The 15,295-nt window shown below is 47.6% G+C and overlaps 1 protein-coding gene across 2 annotated transcripts in view; it reads right to left on the bottom strand.

Annotated features, from left to right (window-relative positions):
• PLCD1 (phospholipase C delta 1) overlaps positions 1-15,295 on the bottom strand; it is a 57,804-nt gene that overhangs the window by 41,387 nt on the left and 1,122 nt on the right. Inside the window, exons 1-2 of one of the 2 annotated variants that reach the window (XM_054171370.1) lie at positions 6,661-6,939; positions 488-652 (exon numbers count right to left, since the gene is read on the bottom strand). In XM_054171370.1, the coding sequence (XP_054027345.1) occupies positions 488-652; positions 6,661-6,760 (265 nt within the window). In that variant the 5' untranslated portion in view covers positions 6,761-6,939. Of the gene's footprint in view, positions 1-487; positions 653-6,660; positions 6,940-15,295 lie in introns of those variants that run through there. The other variant, XM_009899122.2, reaches the window with a different exon arrangement.

The raw sequence follows: 15,295 nt of genomic DNA, 5'->3' as shown, positions 1-15,295 counted from the left end.
GTGGTTAAGGATGAGAACAGGCTCTCCTTCCCAGAGATATCTCCTGGAAGCCTTTGTATCACCACACCTCTGTGTTTCCCTTGTGAGGCTTAAATGCCAGCTCTGCCAGGGGCTGCAGGCAGAAAAGAAGTGTCCTGGCAGAGCCCAGACCAACAGCCCAAGCACATCACACCACACTGCAGATGCTCAAGCCATGTCTCACAGGCTCCAGCACCTGAGTAACCTAAACTCTTGCTCTGGGGAGGAAATGGGCTGCTGGGACCAGCACGGGCCACACCGCAATGATTTTAAGCAGTAGCTCATGAGCTTGGGAAATGTGGCCATTCCTGACACGGCAGATTCCTTCCAGCTGCCTCCAGAGATGACAGGAGGTGTGAAGGATCTGCTCCAACCCCTACCTCCACACTGCAAGCACACTGGTCCTGGTTCACCCCAAGCACCTCTGCCCACAGTGCCCCATGTCTATGATGAAGGAAATTGTACTTACAGATCTGTGACTCTGGAGACCTCAGCACCTTCTTTGATTCCTGCCATATGGTTTTGCAGTCCTCCTGAAGCTTATAAAACCTCTCCTTTCTCCAAGAGCTGGACTTCACTTTCAGCAGCTGGCTGCCTTTCAGGAGGAACTTCAGATCTTTGTCATCTTTTAAGCCTGCAGAGAAACAGAAGTGGTAATGCTGTAAGAGTCAACTCGAGAAATGATGCTCATGGGCTCTTTCCTTCCTCAGGACACTATCACAGACAGACCACTGCAGTCCACCTGGGTCTGGGGAGGGCAGCAGAGCAGAGACACCCAGAAATCTGCCATGCCATGCTTTTAAGTTTAGAAAAGAGGTTGGGGCCTTGTAGATTAGAGTCATTGAATCTATGAGGTTGGAAAAGACCTCAAAGATCATCAAGTTCAACCTGTCACCCAACATCTCATGACTACTAAACCATGGCACCAAGTGTCATGTTCAATCCCCTCTTGAACACCTCCAGGGATGGTTACTCCACCACCTCCCTGGGCAGCACATTGCAACAGCTAACAACTCTCTCTGGAAAGAACTCTCTCCTCACCTCCAGCCTAAACTTCCTCTGGCGCAGCTTGAGACTGTGTCCTCTTGTTCTGGTGCTGGGTGCCTGGGAGAAGAGACGAACTCCCTCCTGGCTACAACCTCCCTTCAGGTAGTTGTAGACAGCAAGAAGGTCTCCCCTGAACCTCCTCTTCTCCAGGCTAAACAACCCCAGCTCCCTCAGCCTCTCCTCACAGGGCTGTGCTCAAGGCCTCTCCCCAGCCTCGTTGCCCTTCTCTGGACACGTTCAAGTGTCTCAATGTCCTTCTTAATCTGAGGGGCCCAGAACTGGACACAGGACTCAAGGTGTGGCTTAACCAGTGCTGAGTACAGGGCACAATGACTTCCCTGCTCCTGCTGGCCACACTATTCTTGATGCAGGCCAGGCTGCCATTGGCCTTCTTGGCCACCTGGGCACACTGCTGGCTCATGTTCAGCCAGCTGTCAGCCAGTACCCCCAGGCTGGCTGCTCTCCAGCCACTCTGACCCCAGCCTGTAGCTCTGCATGGGGTTGTTGTTGCCAAAGTGCAGCACCTGGCACTTGGACTTGTTGAATGCCATCCTGTTGGACTCTGCCCATCTGTCCAGCCTGGCAAGGTCCCTCTGGAGAGCCCTTCTATCAAATTAAAAGATTGACTCCAAAAAAAAAGATTAAAAGATTGAGTCCAAAGACTTTTGTACTGTAATTCTCAGGTGGGTTACAAACATAAACTATCTTCTTCCCAGCCAATGTAGTCTGATGTTAGGATGTTAAAAACTACAACCAACCCAACAGTAAAAGCAGAGGAAAGAACATTGCATAATAGCTATTGGAGTACTGTCAGGAACTTTCAAATCTATCCTGCAACAAATTTCCTTTGTGGAAACAGGAATACACAAAGATATCTCTCTTCCTTCTCTGGCATGCAGTCCCCTATTATCCTCGTGGGAACTTTGAAGATCAGTGTCATGAGGCTTAGGACACACACAGATAAGTTTGGTGCCACACAGCATCACATCAGTAAGGTAGCAACCATGTTCTCTTCATTGCTCAGCTCATATCCAAGAGGACCTTCACCTTTTCTTACCCTGCTAGATCCCCACAACGCCAAGCAATAATACCCACACCTTCTGGTCCCAGGAACTTCAGTTTTCACATCATAGCACACATTCAGGAAGGCACTTTGGCATCTAGAGAGGCAATAGGCTTCTACTGAGACTGAAAGCAGGGATTTGGCATTCCATATGGCTTTGAGTGTCTCAGCAGCACACGACTTCCACGTACCTAAACACCTTGGAGAATCTGTCCCTCAAACCAACTGTTAATTACAGATCTGGAGGATGTGGGCTGGGGAAGGTGAGAGCATCAAACATGAGAAACACATCCTGGGCCTTCAGTAATAGGCACCTTGCATCTCCCTGACTCTGCATGAAAGGCTGCCTCAAAGCTGATGAAACAGCACTTAAGCCTCTTGCACTGATCAAGCACATCCCAACTCAATGGGATTTTTGCTAACCTTATCTTGGCCACTTGCAGCTACCTGACATCATGGGGAATTTCCCAGTTAACACAGGCTCTCACAAAGCAGAATTCATGCAATTATGCTTATATTGCAGCATGGCATTCCCCTCTGACATCAGATTTGTTCTTCTCTGAAAGACACAGAATTGAATTGTTGCTTTTGAAACAGGGCAAGGCAATAATCTACCAGGCATAAGTTCAGGCCTGCCTGAAAAACAAAACCCAGCATGAGATCCAAGTAGCCAAATCCTCAGACTCCTGACAATTCACACAGGAAACTGCAGAGCACCAAGGTGGGTCATGGTGACAGCAGCAAACAGCAGCACCATGGGTTTGTGACTGGGATATATTGGTCTGAAGAGACCATTTTATGTTGCCAAAGAAAGCCTGACACCTCCATCAGAGATAGGGGAATCCAATCAGTGAGCTGCTCACATCATTTTACTGGTTTTGCAGATGCTAAGGAGCATGCCCAGAGCTGAGCCTGGCTGAGGAATCCAGAGCTGAAAGTACCACAGTGGGAGCTGGAGATCCTGAAAAGGTGAGTGTGGCCTCTCTCTTTCCTCTACATTCAGTTAGCTATCTCATTAATTGTCTTTCCACACTACAGCATGTCCTGGACTTCTCTCAGCTCATGTCTGATCTGGAGATTCCCAAGAGGAGAACTTGAATGCTTCCTCCTCTGGAAACCTCAGAAAGAAAGGGGAGAATAAAAAAATGCCATCTCCAGTGAAACACAAAAGGGTGAGTGCTGTCCTGAGTGGGGGCAGTCTGTGTCTCCTGCTTCTTTGCAGCTGCTCCCCAGGCATGGGCTTGGTCTGGATGGAAAGGATAGTCCAACACCAGCTATGGCATCTGAGACATCCTGCAGGGTACACTGAGATTCAGGCACAGCTGAGGGTTGACAAAAAGCCAGACCATCCAGATGAAGGACAGATATCACAAGAGCTTCACAGGTCTTTGGCCTCCTGAGCTGCGGTGTTCAGGCTTCCTCTCTGAGGCAAAGGTTGTCCATGTGCAGAGAAGATACCTCAGACTTCAGCTTCAATAACACCTCTGTAGTCCCCCTCAAGCTTCCTGGACATGAGAGAAACTTTTTTCTTTTCTCTATTCACCCACAACATTTCTGTCCTGGCTCCCAGCCTCTTTCTTTCTCTTTCTTTGGATGCCAACCACACCAGGCATCATTATGGGACTAGGAGGAAGACATGCCATCCTAGAGCCACATGAGGAGGAAAGCAGGAAACCCACCAATTCCTTTGGGTGTCTATGTGCATAAATGTGTAATGAGAAATCCCCATTAACCAAGGCATGTTCAGTTACACAGACACCACATGCAGTGTGTGCAACATGTCATGTCACCTGCACATCGCAAAGAGCTGCACCAATGTCATCCAGGCAAATCTGGATGGGCACAGGCAATGATCAAGAGCAGATTCTTCTTCTCAAGGCTTGATCCACAAAGGTCACACACCAGCTGGAGTTCAGACTACTTCATCCTGCTCACCAGCACAGCCCAGTTAGGGTCAAAGCTCCCCTTCTTCTTCAGAAGATCTAACCATGGATTGGGAGCACCCCTGCTACTCATCCTTGGCCTCTGTGCTTGAGGACCGAGCCAGGTAAAATGAGGCAGGAGGGAAAGAGGAAAAGTAAGGGTCCATGGTGAAAGCATGGCAAAGATCAAAGAGAGCAGTGGGAGATGCCAGGATGGAGACAAGCTTGCTTCTAGGAGATGGCTGGTCTGGCCAGGAAAGGGCAAGTCTGCTAATCATGGGTGTCTAACAGCTCTGTCATTCCTTTGATGTGAGAGGCACTGCAGATAGAGAGCCTCTGCTGGTGGTGTGTGAACCACCCAGCAGTGGGCCTGGAGGAAGAAGGAGCATTCCTTTAACCAGGTGAGCACAGCTTTATGTCTGTCTAGCAGCAGTTCAAGCTCAGATGGTGAACTGGCTGGGGAAGATGACCAATGTTTTGGGCCCTGCCTCCTATGTCCAGTCCAAGCAACTGCCCCAGACTCTGTGAATGACCTTGGGTGAGTCACTTAGCTTCTCTGCTCGCCTCTACAAAGCCCCAGCATTTTCTTAGGCCAGAGATGGAGCAGAAGACGCCCTGATCTCCTGGTACAGGAACCACAAACACACTCCTGATGTGCCAGTGGGACATTACTCTTAGCTGGTCATTTGAATTGCTTTCCTGAGACCAAAAAAAAAAACCCAACAAGCCACAAAAAACCCAAACCCACCAAACCCAAAACCACCACCAACCAGCTTGTCCCAGCAGAAACCTGATTTCAGATTTGATGCCTGAACCAGCCCCTTAGGATTTCTTCCTAATGACCCTACAGAGCTTAGGAGGTTTGTGGCCCAGAGCTCGATCTCACAGCAATGGGAAGTTGAACTAAAGCAGCCAGAGTCATCATACACACATATCATGTAAAAATTAAAAAGCATGGTGTAGCAGGACCATGATACTGGTTTCCAACAGCACACCAACACTAGGTATGAGAAGCAGAATCACCACACTGAAATACATCATAGAATGGTAGAATTGTGTAGCCTGGAAAAGACATCTAACATCATCGAGTCCAACCATCAACCTTAAGACCACCACGGTCATGAAACCATCTCCTGAACACCTCCAACTCCTTCCTGAAACATGTGGCAGGACCATGTCTTGCTTAGCATCCTTTGTGAAATACCAAATACTGAGCATGGCAAATTGCAGCGTGTGTTTGAAGGGTCAGACCCACCTCTGTGAAGCATCAACCACACACTCTCTAAAGAGAACAGGTTTAGAATAGAACAGAATAGAATAGAATAGACCAGACCAGGTTGGAAGAGACCTTCCACATCATCACATCCAACCCATCATCCAACACCATCTAATCAACTAAACCATGGCACCAAGCACCCTATCAAGTCTCCTCCTAAACACCTCCAGTGATGGTGACTCCACCACCTCCCTGGGCAGCCCATTCCAATGGGCAATCACTCTCTCTATGAAGAATTTCTTCCTAACATCCAGCCTAAACCTCCCCTGGCACAGCTTGAGACTGTGTCCTCTTGTTCTGGTGCTGGTTGCTTTGAGAAGAGACCAACCCCCACCTGGCTACAACTTCCCTTCAGGTAGTTGTAGACAGCAATAACATCTCCCCTGAGCCTCCTCTTCTCCAGGCTCCTGTTAGGCAAAGGTAGGAGTGCCTCATGCACACACAGCACTGCAATAAGCATGAAGCCAATATACTGCACTGTGAAACTTTATCCACTAAGACATCAAAAATGTTAACCTTTGTATTATCTGTCTCAGGTTTATAGCGGGTGGGAAAGACAATAAAAGAATAGCTGCCCCGGCAGAAGCCAGGCCCTGGAGTTCACTGAGGAGGAAGGGGGAAGTCTGTAGCAGACTATTTCTGCCTTGCTCAGTCGCAGATCTGCTGGCCTGATAGAAACAATTTAACTACGGCTGCTATAAAACAAGTCTCCTCCTGCCTGCTCTCCCCTCTCCCCCCTGGTTTAAGACCAGACAGAGCTCAGGTTTGCTGGTTCAAAAGGGCAGATAAAATCCAGACACCTCAGGTGGGTCGATGCCAACTTTCCATCTCCACCTGCTCTCTGTAGCCACAGATATCAAGGGACTTGCATCTACTTGAGCTGCCTCTCCAGAGAGCAGGAACCAGCAATGAGTTCATAGCACGACAGAGAAGTTATGAAACTTCCTGGGTTTCCTGTTTCTTTTCATCCAGTGAACACGTTCCTCTGAGTGGTTCCTCGGGCTTTTACAGCAGCTGGCAGCACACCACTCAGAAGCCCTAAAATTAGGCAGGAAGAGGGCACTGCCTTCCCCAAATGCCCTCAACCAGCGACAGTTCAGCAAGCCCAACAAAAGACCTGGAGATCAGCTCTTTGCCAGAGAGGTCCCACATTCTTTGATGCCTCAGATGAAGCGGTTTACACATCTGGCAGGTGGTTACAGGCAAAGGAAAGGAAAAGAAACCTCAGGAGTTTAAAAATAACCTCGGAGCTGCCTTTAGGGTGGAGCACTGCCTCTGAGCAGGGAAAAGAGGCAGCAGTGCAGCAGAAGTGCTGAGGCCAACTTGTCCCTTACCCAGCCTGATGCCGTTCAACGCGGCCACTCTACGGCTCTGCTCCCGCAGGATGTTTTCCTGGGACGCCGTGCGCTTGGGCTGCCTCCGGATGCACTGCATGATCCAGCCTGGAGCTCAGGGACAGGAGTCGGGAAGGATGGGGGGGGCACGCCACCCCGGCGAGGATCCCTGCTCATCCAGGAGCCTCCGGCGTGAGCGGTGACAAACGGGGCTCCAAGGAGCGAACGGAGGCACTGGCAGAGCCGGGCAGGGGAGGGCAGAGTCCAGCTGGGGGTGGGACCGTGGGAAGTCTCTCCTCCTGCTCTGCTCACCAGCACACGCTGGTTGCTGAATTACGCCGAAGCGCCGGCCGGCAGCTGCCCAGGTAAAAGGAACGAGTTTTCCTACCGTCATACGCCAGTGGGTTTTTATGCATCATTTCCAGAGGCTGGAGGACATCCAAATATTGTTTGTGGCTCCTAATCAGTGCCTAGGGCTTGTCAGCTCAGCCTGCCCACAAACGCCTGGATCAGAGGGAGCTTGGCTCCACCCTTCTGTGCAGAGCTGCTCCGCGTTGTCCCCACTAGCACACAGCGAAGAGGAAGCTCAAAACACCTTTTAGCCAGGGCAGATGTAGCCCAAAAGCTGCTCGGAAAGTTTATTTTAATGCTCTTTTTTTTTTTTCCCCAGCTAGAGAGGAGCATTTTCCAAAGACTCCAGAGTATCTTCTCTGCCACTGATTTCCTGTATGACTTGGGTGAGTCACTTACCCTGTGTTTCTGCATAGCACTGGGCTTAGTCTTGTAATTCAGATTTGTCCTGCAGTCTGGTAGCCCCCATCATGCTTTAACAAGTCATAGGTTACATAGAATTAGAGAATAATTCAAGCTGGAAAGGGCCTCTGGAGCTCTCTAGTTCAATCACCCACTCCAAGTGGGGTCACCGTCACAGGTAGATCAGGATGCTCACAGCCTTGCCCAGGTGAGTTATGGATATCTTAAGGACAGAGCCTCTATAGGTTTAGATCTTTGTTCAAAATCTTAGATGTTCTCAGTGAGGAATGTGTTAATTACAACCAGTATAAATTTCCTGTGCTGAAATTCATGACCATTGTCCAACGTCCTGGCGATAACTGGGGTGAAAATTCATCTCTTCCCTAGCCATGACCCCTTCTGCAGTGAAATACAGCAGCTATACTTACTAAGTTGTTCCATCCTAGGTAAATTTGCAGCCCTTTTTACAGACTAAGGGGTTTTGTCATTGCCTTTGCTAGCTGCTGTGCCAGGCAAGCCAAGGGTGAAGATACTGCAAGCAGATGTAGTCAAGCTGGCATGATGTCCCTTACTGCAGAAGCCACGTGTGCCTGAGACCTAACTGAAGGCTCTCCATCACCAATGCTGCATCACATTCAACTCAAGTTTATAGGACATATTCTCTGTTTCTGGTGTCTGGTAATGCAGCCATCTTCCCCTTCTGTCTCCACATCTTGAAGGAAGCCCTCCCAACCCTCACAGAGTCATTAATGACTCCTATATGTCACATGTAAGAAACTCTCTGGGGATAAAGCAGAGCTATTGTGTGGCCTCAAACAGCAGTACAACTGATAAGACCTTATTTACACATGACAACTACAAACCACAGCCAGCAAAGAGAATAAAGGCATATTCTGGATGGGATATTGCTGAACATGTTAGCCAGGCAGTCAGTGGGTACTTAAGGAAACACCTCCAGCCCTTCCTGCACATACAGGGACTGGAGATTGGAGCTGTGATCCCTGCAGCATTTCTCTGGGAGCTGGGATGGTTGCTTTTGCCCTGGCTAGGAGGTGAGCACCATGATGTAATGGCTAGATGAGATTTATTAGCTAGCAGTCTCAGAGCACTTCCCGTATTTCACATTGTACTGGAGAGGACAGATACAATCAAAGGAGTGGGGAAGAGAATAGTCTCCTGTACTTGCCTTAGCAAAACAATTTGCTTCCATGCTCCAGCTCGCCTGTCCAGTGGCAGCCACAGCCCCATAGGGATCAATTTGAGAGCACAGAGTGTCCCTCTGCTTCATCTTCTCATTAATTCCTAACAAGCAGTGCCAGTGACAGCATTGCTTTGAGCTTTCCAGGCCCTCAGAGAACATTTTACTGTACTTATCTCTGAAGTCTGTGCACACACAAAGCACAGGATTGTCATTCATGGGTTTATATACTTGACCAGAACAGTAATGTGTGCTTTGAGGACTTCAGAAGTGTAAGGCAGTTCAAATCAGTTTGGTTTTAAAGTGAAGATGAGATCATGGAGCCAGAAATGCCCTGCTTTGGGAAACAGCAGCTCTGGATGTATTGTGGCCTTGAGGTCATTTAAAGGCAAGGTCACACCTCACAGATGAATCCTGATGGATAGGTGTGACCCTGTGTGTCACAGGGCATGGCTCTGTGATGTTACACGGTGCTGCGTCACGCTCCAGTGCTGGAGGAAGTGATTCCTGCTAATGGCTTAGGGAAAAATTCTCCAACCTTTATTCACTGCAGGTAACACCTGACTGGGTCTGAAGCCTGCAAACACTCCAGCACTGCAGTTTTACCCATATGACCCCCTGAAATCAACAACACTAGTCACATGGGTGAAGTTATTCAGGTCCCTGTGCCCAGGATCGAGGCTGTGCTAATCATTCCATCAATTCCTGCTGGATTACTCATGGAGCAAATGGAAATCTATGTGAATGAGGATGTCAGAATAAGGTCCCAAAGTCAGCAAAGTGCTTTGACATCCAAGAAATAAGCACTTGAGATAGAAAGGCTGTAGTGTCTGGTAGGAAATAAGCTATGTGAGGAAACTCTTAATGCACAGGCTGCTCTTCAGGTAACTTCCCAAAATGAATTAATCTCCACCACATCCTTACACAAAGGAGCTAAGGAAGCACCATTATCACTTCCTAGAGAAAGAAGCAAGTTGAGTTTGGGGTCTTTGACACCAGGCTTGTTCTTCCACCATCACTGCCACACTGGGACAGCACCAAAAATGGTGCAAATTTAACACTGATCATAGCCCCTTTCCACCACACTGACACAAACAGCACGGCAGAAGTCAGCTGCTGATGTGCCTCAATTTGTGAAAATTTAGGACCAGAATGAAAACACCCATGCTGCTTGATGAGCTCATCACTTCCCCACTGCATCATGCACATGGTGTAAATTACTCTCAGTAGTAGCACCTGTGACACACAATAATACATGTTAAGGGAGGTTGTCCCACTAGAGGCCAAAGGTTGTGCCTTGCTCTCTATTTTTTACCAAGCAGGGAAAAAAAAGGTCTATGTCACATGATGCTGCTCTTCAAAGAAACACAGTCATTTCATCTTCTCTCTCCCAGACTCCCTCACAGTGAAATTCAACAGAATTATTTTAATGGGAACATTGCTGCTCATTGATGAACTGCAATGTCTGCCCCTGCCTATTCCTCATCCTCAGCAAGTGTGAGGTCATGCAGTGCAGGTGAACTCAGAATCAGTGAGAGTCTGGAAAAGCTGTAGTGCAGCCCACCTGCAGTAACACAAAAAAACCTTCCATCACTTGTTAGGATAGCACTCAGGAACTCGTGTCCCTGATGGTAAAAAGTTTGGGTTTCTATATGAGAAGAGTTGTCAGTGCAGCAGCAGCTTGAAATGAGCACAACCAGCTGCAACCCTGGGCAGTGGCTACTGCTGGGAAAAGCAAAAACCTGTCAAGTGATGAGGATTAAGTTTGCTTCTCTAGTGGTTTTGCAAGTCACTGATGTTACCTGTGAATTGCCTCTGCATAGGCCTCTTTTATCATTTGCCATCACCCCAGGTTATATCCAACCTGTCTTTTATTAGCAGCCCTGTGTCTGGGATAAGTGTGGTCCCAGCATCAGCAAGTTCTATTCCAGCTGTGACTCTGCCACAAAGAGAGGACAGCAAGACTCCCTCCACATCTGCAGGGTCTGACCTTGCCCTGCCTTGCCCTCTGGAGTCCATTCTTCACTCATGCTCTCTCATATTTCACTTGTAGAAACCTCACTCTTTCCTCCTTCCTTGCTACCTTGAGGCCACCGCTCACTTGTGTCAGCTTTCTTCTCCCCAGCCACACCTCATGTCCTCCAGGACCAGGCCTTGCTGCTTGGCACAGCAGGGCTTGACAACAGCCATTTTCCCACAGTCCTCTAGATCAGTGCTCCCCTCCTTGCTCACTCCAGGGGAATGGAGGCCAGGCAGTGGGTGCTGAGACCATAAGCACAGTGCATCTGTTGCCAAAGATGCTGCTGCTTGTTGCCAGTGGGTGCATGTGGTATGTACCAAGTTCCACCTTGTGGTGACACTGAGAATGGGCTTCTCAACAAAGCCCTGGGCAGCATCAGCAAATCTCCTTTTCTTCCTTACATTGGCTTTTAATGCCCACTCTGCTTTCTTTCCAGGATGATTGAGAGGTCCTGCTGAGCCGAGACAGGGTTACCTTAAAGACTCACATGCAAGTTTTCCTAAGTATCATGTTGTGGGGCCGTCCTTCAAACCACTGCCTAAAACCTTCCACCACTGGCATGCTGGCAAGAAGCTGTATGATGGACAGGTTTCTGGTGTGCTGAGATCAGCAGTGTCATGCTGGCCCCAAATTTCTCTGTGTCATGTGGCTGCCTCGCCTTGCCTGCATGGTCTGTGAGAGGAGAATGTTCCCTTCTCCAGCTCTGTTCTGCTCAGTCCATGCCACTCAGCCACCTTTACCCAAAACAGACTGTTTATATCCAGACTGCCTACTGGGAAAGCTTACAGGCTCATGCTATCAGCCAGATCATGCTACATGCCAGCTTGCTCTGGAGAAAAACCAGGCTGGGGAATGTGCTGGCAGTTAAATGGTGCAGAGCCCTGACCCTAGTTGGTACAGATGAAGCCAGGCTGCCTGCTCAGGCATTTCACAGACAGTTCAGATTATAACCTTTATTTGTGAAAATCTTCATAAGTCTTTCTGACAGTCTGGGTCACTTGAAGAGAGCTTGGATCCATGCATGGCACTGGCTGTGACCCATCAAAAGCTGCTGCCCTGAGTTCTTGATGAGACCCAGGTAAAACACCTAACTAAAGTTCATTGCATTCAGGAGCTGAAAACCAGACTGAAGGTTTGGACCTTCCACTGGTCCCTCCATCACAGTACACATAAACACCTAACTAAAACACCTAAACTAAAGGTAAAACACCTAACTACAGTTCATTGCATTCAGGAGCTGAAAACCAGACTGAAGGTTTGGACCTTCCACTGGTCCCTCCATCAAGGTACACACAGAGATTTGGCTGCAGAGTGAGAGGCACTAAACCAAACACTGGCTTGCAGTAAATTACAGCTTTTCTAGTAGCTGGTGTGAAAAGAGGGGGAAGAAAGTAGCTGAAAAGAAGGATATCAACTTGATGAATAGCACCAGCACCAACAGCCAGCAGCACTCATGCTGCTTAGTTGCCTAACTCCTAAGTCATATTTCTGGGCACATGCTGATGAATGAAGACATTCTCTTCATAAAACCAAAGTCAGCTGTAGGTGGGTCCCAGTTTCATTTGCCTAATGCCACTTAATAGTTTTTCTCAACATTTGCTTCAGGAGCTGAGATTTCTTCCACAGATGAAATGCAGGTCACTCTCACCACTTGGCAGCAGGACAAAATCAGTGCAATAACGACATTGCACAATTGAATTATGGAAAACTGGGGGGGGGGGAGGAAATCTTTTCTTTTATTTTCTTTTTCCCTTCAATAACTTCTCTGGAATTTCAGCATACTGTAACTTTAGCCAAAAAAAAACCAGCCAGCAAGGCTTGTTATGTGAGAATTTCCACACACAGGTTGTCTAAACTGGCTCATTTAAGGTGTTGAAATAACCCTGCTTAGAAGAAACTCTTGTGAAATCTTCTCTACCTGTACAAAGACAAAGAGAAACGCCTCTGTGTTTGACCAGTGTCTGCAACTTTCCATTCTGGTGCACCTGACTAAGGACTGAGAGCATCCAACCACAGTGAGGACCTAGGAGACACATGGGAAGGGGGGGTTGTCTCAGTATTTAGGCTGAGGGACTTAAGGCTTTTTAGCCTGGAGGAGACTGAGGAAGGATCTTATAAATGCTTATAAATACTTAAAGGGTGGGTGCCAGGAGAATGGGACCAGTCTTTTTTCAGTGGTACCCACTGACAGGACAAGAGGTAATGGGCACAAACATAGGAAGTTCCATCTAAACATGGGGAGGAACTTCTTTACATTGAGGGTGGTAGAGAACTGGAGCAGGCTGCCCAGAGAGGTGGTGGAGTCTCCATCTCTGGAGTCATTCAAAACCCACCTGGAGGCCATCCTGTGCAATCTCTACATAAACCTGCTCTGGCAGGAGGGTTGTGAGAGATGAACTCCAGAGGTCCCTTCCACCCCCTATAATTTTGTGGCTCTGTAATTCTATGATTTAGGTGTCTACACTGCACTGAACACGAAGCCAGGAGAAGACAGGGTACAATTCCCCTGTGTAAAACCCTGTAAGTCTAAAATGTCTCACTAATACCTAAATTTAGCCAGCCAAATCCTGCTCTGGATGATTAAATCACCAAGTATTTGTCTGCAGCTCTCCCTCATAAGTAACTGTTTATATTTTGATCTCCCTGCAAAGGAAACTATGCTTTGCTCCCAAATCATTGACACCTTCGGTTCCCAGGGCTGTCCCTCCAGTCAGCTGAGTTTCCAGCTCTTGCACAAACCATCTCTTTCCCACGCACCTCTCTGTCTTCCTTTTCAATGTCGTTGGCTGTGCCCTTTCATCTCTGCTACCTGCAGCAGCTTTCCAGCTGGGTGATGCATTTCCTCCTTCCTCCTCCTTCATTTTCCCATTACAATCTCTTTTTCTCCCCCCGAGCATCTTCTTGCCCTGACTCATCTGCTTTTGGGCCTCATGTTGGGGCTTCGCACACTGGCGACAACCTCAAAACCAGCTGAGGGCTTTAGTTTTACCAGAAGACATTGCTCAGGTTGGAAATTTAGCAGCTTTTGTGTCAAATAGGCAAATAAAACTCACAAACAACTCAATTTAATGTTACTTGTCCTGTCTGGGAAAAAAAAAAGGACAGGACAAGTCCTAAGCTGCACATTTAATGTACTGAGCAGTGTCAGTATTGCAAACTCTCATGCACTGCTAGAAACACTGTGCCTCAGAAAATTCCATGTTAACACATTGGGCACAGTCTGCATCAAATGGGGTGTGCTAAGAGCATTTTGCTTGTAGGAAAGGAGATCAAAGTCACCCGCTGCATGAGAGCAGATTCTAGCTGATCCCCAGTAGCATTATCTCCACCCACAGAGGGTGAAACCCAGAAGGAGCCTCCTCAGTGCTCCCAGCTAGGAAGGGCAGGTGGAGATGATTCATTTGGAAATGTACATCTAGAAGTTAGTTGTCAGGTTTAGTTGACAGAAGAAACAAGGACATGGCCTGTTTTGTAGGGCTTTGCCAACCCTGCCCTGCTGATTCTCACCCTGGGCTGTGGCAGAGGACATTCCCATAAAAGGGCTGCGGCATTCCCCGCACAATGTACACAGTGTCTTGGATGAAAAAGTCAGTGTGTAAGAATAAGGCAGAGTAGAAACTGACCATTCCATAATCTCTGTGAGCACAAGGCCTCCCAGTTCAGAAAGGAACCAACTTCATGAGGCAAAAGAAAGAGTATTAATAGCCCAGAGAGTCTCACAGATTCGCTGCACACTAAATGTAGATGACCCTTTCTCAAATACATAAGAAGCCCACCCAGTTGAATGAAACACATTCAAAATAAACTGAAAAATAAGAAAACCAGCCTAAATCACAGCAACTACTCTGTGGACAAAAGAACACGCTCAATTTCCTTCCCAGGACTCAGATCTCCATGTAAAGGCAGAGTTAACAAAAGTATACAAACTTTTCAGAAGCTCACATCTGCATCAGTATCTGCTTCTACTACCAGAAGACAGCTCAGTGGTCTCTGCTGACTGTCAGATATTTGACTGAGGCTGACCCATGTGTCTGTGGCTAATTCTGACACAGTAAATGCAGCTGTTGTTGTAGCTGTATTGGACAATAAAATAAAGAAAAGAAAAGAAAAGAGAGAAAAACTGCAAGAAAGGAACCAAGTTTCAACATGCACCCACAGCAAAAAAACATCCATGAACCATAGAATCTGAGAAATTTCTGACAAAATGCACAGCACAAGCCTGATCCTGCTAACAAACCACCATGTGAGCGACTTCTCTTGTCTAAGCAGTCTGGCATTCAGAGTGACACTGGCACTTGGGTGTGTTATGTGTCAAGGAATTTCAGCAAATACTTTTTTAAAAGCTTGGCTCTTTCTGCACTTGTGTGTTTTTCTGCTTGAGTCAAGAAAAGAGACTAACCAGCAGTCACTGAATTCTTCTTGGTTCCTAACCCCAGAAGACTAAATAATATTCACTGGAAAATGATCTACAGGCCAGAATAGGAAATGTTTTTAACAGTTCCAGATGTATTTCTTAGCTTTCTTTCCCCAGTGGCTGTGTAATGAATGAGATACCTACAGAAAGTATAACAGTAACCTCTGTTTCACCTTCCTGTCAGAGTTCTAACATCTAGGAAAATCAGAGAGAAGATTCCTTGAGTTTGGGGGAATCTTTTCAGATTTAT

This window comes from Dryobates pubescens, chromosome 21, assembly GCF_014839835.1.
Source record: "Dryobates pubescens isolate bDryPub1 chromosome 21, bDryPub1.pri, whole genome shotgun sequence".
NCBI classification, from domain to species: Eukaryota; Metazoa; Chordata; class Aves; order Piciformes; family Picidae; genus Dryobates; species Dryobates pubescens.
The sequence above is the reverse complement of the archived record's forward strand: the minus strand, read 5'-3'. Positions and strand labels throughout refer to the sequence as shown.